This window comes from Rhinoderma darwinii, chromosome 4, assembly GCF_050947455.1.
Source record: "Rhinoderma darwinii isolate aRhiDar2 chromosome 4, aRhiDar2.hap1, whole genome shotgun sequence".
Classification (NCBI taxonomy): domain Eukaryota; kingdom Metazoa; phylum Chordata; class Amphibia; order Anura; family Rhinodermatidae; genus Rhinoderma; species Rhinoderma darwinii.
In genome coordinates, this window is record NC_134690.1 from 211,627,189 (window position 1) to 211,636,784 (window position 9,596).

The 9,596-nt window shown below is 44.3% G+C and overlaps 1 protein-coding gene across 8 annotated transcripts in view; it reads right to left on the minus strand.

The window, feature by feature from the left end:
* The window catches only part of MDN1 (midasin AAA ATPase 1), a 314,285-nt gene extending 305,248 nt beyond the window's left edge, over positions 1–9,037 (minus strand). For all 8 annotated transcript variants that reach the window (XM_075862158.1, XM_075862156.1, XM_075862153.1 and 5 more), the window contains exon 1: positions 8,839–9,037. In XM_075862158.1, the coding sequence (XP_075718273.1) occupies positions 8,839–8,925 (87 nt within the window). In that variant the 5' untranslated portion in view covers positions 8,926–9,037. The remainder of the gene's footprint in view (positions 1–8,838) is intronic.
* Positions 9,038–9,596: the final 559 nt, after the last annotated feature.

The window sequence follows — 9,596 nt, forward strand, 5'->3', positions numbered from 1 at the left end:
AAAAAATTATCGGTACGCGACGTCAGGAGATAGTCACTGTCCATGGTGCTGAAAGAGTTAAACTGTTTCAGCACCATGGACAGTGACTTGCGATCCCAAAATACATTAACCTGTAAAAAAAACCCGAAGTTCTAACTTACCGATAACTCCTGTCTCCTTCCTGCAGTCCGACCTCCCGGGATGACACTTCAGTTCAAGTGACAGCTCCAGCCAATCACAGGCCAAGCACAGGCTGCAGCCAATCACAGGCTGCAGCGGTCACTTGGACTGCTGCGTCATCCAGGGAGGTGGGGCCCGATGTCAAGAGAGGCGCGTCACCAAGGACGCGTCACCAAGGACGCGTCACCAAGGCAACGGCCGGGAAGTTCTCGGTAAGTAGGAACTTTATCTTTTTTTTGTACAGGTTTTTCGCTGTTGTGTTCGGCATTCACTGTCGAGGGTGCTGAAAGATTTAGCTCTTTCAGCACCTTGGACAGTGACGGGCGTCGACAAGCCTCATCTCTATGATGCCGGCTGCGCGAAAATCACGCAGCCGCGCATCAGACACGCATGACACACGCAGCTGTCAAATGGTTTTTGCGCTCGCAAAACGCCGCGTTGTTTGCGCGCGCAAAAACGCAACGCTCGTGTGAATCTCCCCTAACAGTAAACCAAACCAATCTCAATCCACATTCCAAGTAAATAAGCCAGCATAACAACAAAGGTTACTTTACAAAGTGATATTGCTCATGCTACGCAAAACGTATAATATCACAAGCATTTGGAATTAGATACTTCTACAACACACAAGCTATAGAGCACTTTGTTTTCACATACAATTTGGCAACGTACAGCTGTGAACAACTGTAGACCTACTGGAAAGGCTGGGTACAGTCCCTTAATGACCGGGCCTGAAAAGACCTTAATGACCAGCTCAATTTTTCTGTTTTTGCGCCTCTGCGTTTCAGCAGCCATAACTTTTTTATTTTTTCATTGACGTGGCTGTATGAGGCCTTGTTTTATGCAAGAGAAATAGTATTTTATTTTTCCCACAGTTTGGGGGTAAAAAAAAATTTTTTACGCCGTGAATATAGGAAAAAGCGATTCTCGGAATTGTTTTTTTTTGTTTCGTTTTTTTATCCCGTTCACGGTTCACGCTAAATAACCCATTAGATTAATTCTTCAGGTTATTACGGTCGTGTAGATACCTAATATGCGTAGGTTTTTTCTTTTTATTTAGTGTAGGGGCAATAAAATGTATTTTATGCAAAATAAAGACTCTTTTTGGGACTTTTTTTATTTATTTATTTTGTTACTTTTTTTTTTTAATCCCATCAAGGGATAACTTTATTTGTAACTACTTTTTTTTTTTACTTGTAATGTATTGGCATACTCCTGTACGCTAATACATTACACTGTCACTATGACACAGGCTGCTGATCGGGCAGCACATAGTGTGCCCCACCAGCAGGCAAACGGAACAGACAGCCCTGGGTTCCTTTGTAGGTCCCCAGGGCTGACTGCAGAGGGATTCCCTGGTGTTTGATTGCATCACCGGAATCCCGGTGATGCAATCAAAGAGGGGAATTCCCTTTGATAATGCCGCGGTCACGGACCGCGGTAATCAAAGGGTTAAACAGCTGGGGTCCGAATGTTTGCCAACCCCAGCTGTGTTCAGGAGGCTGCTCTACGGGTGCTCCCTGTAGACGAAGCACCCGCACCGCCTGACGTCAAAAGACAGTGGGCGGTCGGGAAGGCGTTAGGCTTAACACATATAGCCCAACATATTACCACTGCTGGGAAAAAAATAAAAATATTTAAGAGATGAAAACAAGTTATTAAGCTAAATTCACACCTCGAATGGAGTTTACGTTTAGTGAGACCATTTGAAACAGTCCCGTCAAACTTATTAACAGACATACGCAACTGCATGTCTAACATAGTTGCATACTTTTGACATAGACTTCCATTAGAAATAAAAAGCATTCTTTTTTGCATATATTTGTATTGAAAAGTGCAGTAGGCTACGCTTTAAATACAGTGGTGGCTGCATTATCCAAACGTATACCAGGCAAATGTATGCAAAAGGGAACCCTTTTGCCCATTTAAGTCTGCATGTTGGCATATACGCCAGTGGCACACCACAAACAGGGGGTGCATTGAGTCTGATACTATGGCAATGATTGGCTAAGACTGACCAAACATGGCTTGAAAATGCCTCTATGTATGAGGTGAAACATTGCTTTAAACCTTGGATGAATAAACACTCATTTTCACTTGGAAGTAGGGTGGTCACAATACCAGAATTTGGACTTGGTTACCGATACTTCGTGAAAAAAAAAAAAAAAAAAAAGTGTGTGACATAGTAGTTTACCCTATCATATACCTCAGTCATAATGGACGACATTGGGATAATGTCTGAGGTACATGATGGGGTTAATTACTATTAATGCAAGGCACGTGGAGGTTCAAAATATCATGTGCCACACATTAAGTGAAAGAAAGCAGTTTTTTTGTTTTTTTTTTACAGCAATACACATCATAAATAATGCTATAAATTTATTGTGCAGGTTATTACGGCCACGACAAGATTAAATACGTGTATGTTTTATGTATTGAGACTTATTTTGAACGGTAACTAACCTTTCAGAAAACTTCTGACATGTCATAGTGACATGTCAGAAGATTCGATAGGGGTCTGAGCACTGAGACCCCACCGATCGCTAAAACGAAGCGGCAGACGCGCTTGGGTAAGCGCTGACCAGCTGAATTTCTGATTGGCTTTTTTTTATTTTTTTAAAGCCAAGCAGTTTGTGTATGGGCCCATAGACTTTCTATTGAGTCAGTACACCATTACCTCAGCTTTCTGCTGCTTCATTTTAGCGATTGGTGGGGGTCTCAGTGCTCAGGCCCAGATCAAAACTTTTGCAATGTCAGAAATTTTCTGAAACTTTAGTTACTCTTTAATGGTTATTGTAAAAAATGTACGTGTATTTTTTTTACAGTTTTTTTTTTTTTTTACTTTTCTATTTTTAAGCTTTCATGTACTGACATATCTATGTGCCAGTACGTTAGCCTGTGTACTGATAGTACACAGGCAGTTGTTAGGACATACCCAAGTATGCCCTAACAGGAAATATGGTCAGACAGCCCTCGGGTCCTTCAATGGACCCTGGGCTGCCTGCCCATACATGGTATGTCCCTCGATCACGTCTCAGGACTTCCCTGTGATGCAATCAAAGGGTTATCCCCCTTCTCATTTAAATGCTGCGGTCAGCTTTGATCACACAGGGGAGCAAGGCACCTCTTACTGGAGGACAAGAGGGATCTACTGCAGGGAAGTTGTCAAGCTATGGAAACATACCATAAGGCTACATTCACACGAGCATATCAGATTAGAGCTCGTGAATCTGGCCCGTGTGTCTAGCGTTATGTATCAGTGTGCTTTGCGAGTGCCATGCGTTATTCACACACACGCAAAGCACATCTTTTTTTTCCATTTCTTCAATCGAATTGATGCGCAAATCACGGACGTGTGGGTGCATAAAAACGCACCAATGTAGGACACGCAGTGAGGTTCACGCAGCGGACTCTCGCTGCGTGAACGGCCCCATTGAAATCAATGTGTCCGTGTGCTGCGCTTGATTTGCACGCGCAGCACACGGTCGTTGTTCGTGTGAATGGGCCCTTAGCCTTAACATTTCTCTGACCGTTAACTTCCATTCATTGCAGCTTTTATAACGCAAAGACACCCACTGCAGCTGTCAATACTTGGGATGTAACGATACCAGAATTTGGAGTTCGATACCGATACTTCGTGTAGTATTGCGTTTGATACTAAAACGATGCTTTGCCAACAGTAATAAAAAAAATAAAAAAAGTTCTTCCGTTTTCTGATGTGGAGCGCGAGGTATGATGATGAATTTTGAATGTGCCTCATATTAATAGTAATTAACCCCATCATGTTTCTCAGTCATAATGGGTTAATATGCAAGGTACATGATGGGGTTAATTACTAGTAATGTGAGGCGCATGGAGGTTTAATTCCTCACACCTCGGGCCTCACAAAAGTGAAAAACCAAATTTTATTTTTTACAGCGCACACATCATAAATTACGCAAAAATTGTTGTGAAGGTTATTAGGGCCGCGCCAATACTGAATATGTGTATATTTTATGTATTGAGACTTATTTTAATGTTTATTGTAAAAAAATAAATTAAAAAAAAGTGTATGTGTATTTTTTTTAATTTAACATTACTTTACGTTTTTACTTTATTTTTAAACTTTAACCCGTTAGTGACCGCCAATACGCCTTTTAACAGCGGTCATTAGTGGGCTTTATTCTGATGCATAAGCCTTTTTACGGCACTGCATCAGAATAAATAAACAGAGCAGGGAGCCAATAAATGTCTCTGCTCTCAGCTGCCAGAGACCGATCGATCTCACCCGTTTAACCCCTCAGATGCGGTGCACAATAGCGAGCGCCAAATCTGAGTGGTTTTGGAGAGAGGGAGGGAGCTCCCTTTCATCCCACCGATAAGATCACCGAGTGTCTGTGTCTCCGATGGCAGCCGGGGACTTAATAAAGGCCCCCAGGTCTGCATATAGTAAATGCCTGCTAGGTCATGCCGGAGGCATGTCCTAGCAGATGCCTGTCCGTTTTAAACGGCCAGGCATTAATACACTGCAATACAAAAGTATTGCAGTGTATTATAAAAGCGATCGCATGATCGCATATTAAAGTCCCCTAGTGGGACTAGTAAAAAAAAAGTTTAATAAAGTTAATTAAAAAAAATGGGAAAAAAATTAAAAACCCACTTTTACCCTTTACAAAATGATTTACTATTAAAAAAAACAAAATAAAGCAAAACATTTTACACATATTTGGTATCGCCGCGTCCGTAACGACCCCGACTATAAAGATATTACATTATTTAACCCGCAAGGTGAACGCCGTAAAAAATAAAATAAAAAACAATGGAAAAATTGCTGTTTTCTGTGAATCCTGACAAACAAAATGTGATAAAATGTAATCAAGAAGTCGCATCTATTCCAAAATGGTACCAGTAAAAACTACAAGTCATCCCGCAAAAAAAAAAAGCCCTCATACAAATGCATCGGCGTAACAATAAAAAAGTTACGACTCTTCAAATATGGAGAGACAAAAACAAATAATTTTGGAAAAAAAAGCGTTTTTACTGTGTCAAAGTAGTAAAACATACAAAATCGATATCAATTTGGTATTGTTGCAATCGTAGCAACCCGCTGAATAAAGTTATTGTGTTATTTATACCACAGGGTAAACGGCGTAGATTTAGGGCACAAAAAAACGTGGCAAAATTTCAGGTTTTTTTTCTATTCCCCCCCAAAAAAAGTTAATAAAAAGTTAATCAATAAATAATATGTACCCCAAAATGGTGCTTTTAAAAAATACAACTTGTCCCGCAAAAAAGAAGACCTTATACAGCTATGTCGACACAAAAATAAAAAAGTTATAGCTCTTCGAATGTGACAATGGAAAAACTATAAAAATTGATTGGTCATTAGGGCCCAGAATGCAAGCAGGGGGAAGGGGTTAATGTACTGGCATATATCTAAGGCCTCATTCACACAACAGGGTTTCCCGGCCGGGTGCCGGCCGTTCATAAATCGGCCGGCACCCGGCTGCATTAGGAATAATAGACCCCTAATGGGGCTATTCACATGACCGATTTTTTGACGGCCGGAAAAACCGGCCGTCAAAAAATAGGACATGCTCTATCTTCGCCCGGGTACCCGGCCCCCATAGAAGTCTATGGGGCCGGGTAATACACGGCCATCACCGGGATGTGTCCCGAGTGATGGCCGGGTTTTCCGGAGCTTGCGCTCTATCTCCTCCTCCTCACAGCGCAGAGTGCATGTGAGGAGGAGGAGTTGATGCCATTCTGACGAATGGCATCGCTGTACACTGTGTGGCAGGGCCGGGGTGTACAGCAGGTGGAAGGGAGCGCTGCGCTGGCTCCCTTCCCCTGCTTGAAAAGCACCCTGGCCCGGCGACACCTTCGATGGCGCCGCTAGCAGCTGCTGCTACTACTGTAGCAACGCCACTATAGCAGAGCGGGGAGGTATCTCCCCGCTCTGCTATGTGCTAGCCGCACTTCAGCTCCTTGAAGGAGCGGAATCCCCGTGTTTTCGGGGATTCCGCTCCTGGACAGAGCACTTGATGTCTCTGTCCATATCTGGGCAGTGACATCAGGGGAAACTCCTGAAGCGGAATCCCCGAACACATGGGGATTCCCCTTCAGGAGTTGCCGCTGATGTCACTGTCCGGATCTGCCCAGCCCGGATGCAAAACTTAATGCAAACCGGCCGGGCAAAATGGCCGATTTTACCGGCCGACACTCGGGCTCGGGAACGACCCGGTCGTGTGAATCCCGCGTAAGTATGCCCTAACAATAGGAAATATTAGGTAGGACAGCCCTGGGGTCCTTCAATGGACCCTGGGCTGTCTGCCTATATATGGTATGTCCCTCAATCGCGTCACAGGGATTCCTGTGATGCTATCCAAGGGGCATCCCCCCTTCTCATTTTCCCCTGAATGCTGAAGTCCGCTTTGATCCCAGCATTCAGGGGGATAGTGGCGGAGATGAGAGGTTTCTCTGATCTCCGCCGTTATAGAGCGTGGCTGCGGCTGTATAATACAGCCATGGCCCCGCTCCTGACATTAAGTGCGTGCGCGGTCATCATGAGGTGATGCGGATGGCGCTGCACTAATGAGCGGTGGTTCATGCACTGAACATAGAACATGGGGGTGCTTTGCAGCGCGCATGCCATGTTCTGTCTTCAGTGCCGCCGCTCATTAGTGCAGCGCTGGCCGCATCGCATCATCCTGACCGCGTACTTGTCAGGACTCAGGAGCGGAGCAATGGCTGTATTACACAGCCGCAGCCCCGCTCCCATACATTCATGTGTTACTATACACTAAGCAGTGCGGCCGCACAGCTTTGTATTGAAATACATGAAACGGTATCGAACCGTCTGGGGATCTACAGTATCGAACTTTCGATGTATTGTGCATCCTTAGTCAATACAGACAGGAAAGTAGAGTGTGCATCCATTACGGCAGCCACTAAGGAAGCATTTGGGTCAGTTCACACGTTGCATAAATACTGAGTTTTTTTTCCCCAACGGAATTGGTTGCAGAAAATCCACAGCAAATAAAGTTGTAGCAGAGCGGATGAGATAGAACAAATCTCATCCACACGCTGCGTAAATACTGAGCGTAAAAAAACGCTCAGAAATTGACCTGCGGTGCAGAGTTTTATTCTGCAGGATTTCAATTGTATTTGCATAAACGCTTCTTACTTGTAGTGGTTTTACCACATTGAACTTAATGGGGAGATTAAACCCGCAACAAATAGCAGTTGTTGCGTTTTCCGCGGCGGGTTCGCAGCAATTCCGCCTCAAAAAAGTTAACTCAGGGAAAAAAAAAACCCTCATACTTACCCAGGAGTCTGTGTTCCTCCCTCCAGCGCAGCCTCCTGGAATGACGTTTCATCCCATGTGACCACTGCAGCCAATCACATGGGATAAATCATCATCCCAGGAGGCCGGCCTTTAGGACATCAGAGGGACGGCCTCTTGGGATGACACTCCCCCCCATGTGATAGCCGCTGCAGCGGTCTCCTGGGATGAGAAGTCAGGCCAGATATGTGCTGCAGTTTTTCGCAGCAGACTTTCCAGATGAAAAACTGCACCAGTTTGGTGCGTTTTTTCGCCCGGAATTCCCTGCGGCGGATATACTGCGTGCTCTTACGCAGCGCATCTGCCCGTGTGAACTCAGCCTTTAACAATAGCTGCAAAATAACCACATTATATCTAATCTAAATAATTACTTTAACCCCTTAGTGACCAGCCTACTTTAGGCCTTAATGACCAATCAATTTTTTTTTAATTCAATGGGGGATACCGCAACACAAAAGCAGCAATTACGCAAATACAACTGACATGCTGCGAATTAAAAAACTGGACCCCATGTCAATTTGAGCGGTTTTTTTTCCCGCTCAGTATTTACACAGCGTGTAGATGAGATTATTTCAAATGTCATCCACTTTGCTGCTACTGTATATTATGCTGCTGATTTTCTGAAACTAAATTTGTTGCGTAAAATCCGCAGTATTTCCGCTACGTGTGAACGTACCCTTGTGATGGATTTTTTTTGTGAAGACTTTAAACGTCACCGTTTTAGGGTACATATAATGAATTGTATAACGCAAACCAATTAGAATCAATAGGTCCCATCGGGTGCTGTTGGTTTCGGTCATGTGACTAATTCCGCGCTCGTTTTTCTGTTCCAGTAACGAGCACAGATGTGAACACGGCCAAAAAGAGACCATGTGAGCAGCTCTACAAGGCGGCTGCCATACCATGCATTATCATCCACTACAGAACTTTTATTGGGTCATATATGCAAGAGATTGGTGTAGTGAAAGCTGCTTTCGTTTCTGGATAGTGGAGAGGTTATGAGAACAGTTTAAAAAAAAAAAAAAAAAAACTCTAAATAAAAAAAAAACTAGCAATTACAGACGATTTGTCATCCCATCTTTGCTATGTTTTTCATTACATAAAAATGACATTATATAAACAATTTCCAAGTTCAGATCTATTTAGCTGGTTTTGTAATTAAAATAAGCCGGGCGCGTTCTTTGTAGCACAGCGTTTATGTAAAGCTGGCCGTTTGGCTCCCGACTATACAAGCGTTTCCTTTCACAATAGTAAGACAATGGACACTGTACCCTGACAGGCATACTGAAGCGTTCACCCCGCAGCGCGGCTCTCTGTATGCATTGGCCTGGGCAGAATTGTTTTGTCGTTCTCACCTGCTTGGCGAGGTACTGGCTGAGTTCTCCACCGCTTCTCTGAGCTATAACGCCAAGCCCCGAGAGGCTGAGCTGGAAGTGCTCCATCTCTGAGGCACGGCGGCTGACTGGAACAGGCCGAAAAGCGGCCGTGAACGCACAACAAACACCAGCACCGCTCCACACGTGGGGAAGACACCACCAGAACGGCGCACTTCCGGGAGCGCCACGCACGTCATCACCGGCGCGACACCTTCCAGCAGCTGGCGTAGCGGGATGGACAAAGAGCATGACATTTTACCGAGTTCACAGTTCTAGAGACGGTTATAGTGAAACCGACTATGCTGTTCTTTGTTTTTTAATGGTTGAATGAAAAACAGAAAAATGTAAAGTGTACATCCTCCCTCCCAATAGACGGAGTCGCACCAGGCTAGACTGTGTGAATGGGGTTGAAGACTATTTTATCATTATTCATTAGCATATGCCCTCACTTTATCATCAGCGCCGGGCCGACCTCTGGGACTCCCACTGATCCTGAGAATTAAAGGGTAACTAAAGTTTCAGAAAACTTCTGACGTGTCAGAAGTTTTGATCAGTGGGGTCCGAGCACTGAGACCCCCACTGATCGCTAAAATAAAGCGGCAGGAGCGCTCGGGTGAGCGCTGTGCCGCTTAGGGTATGTTCACACGGCCAAATTTAAGACGTATACGAGGCGTATTATGCCTCGTTTTACGTCTGAAAATATGGCTACAATACGTCGGCAAACATCTGCCCATTCA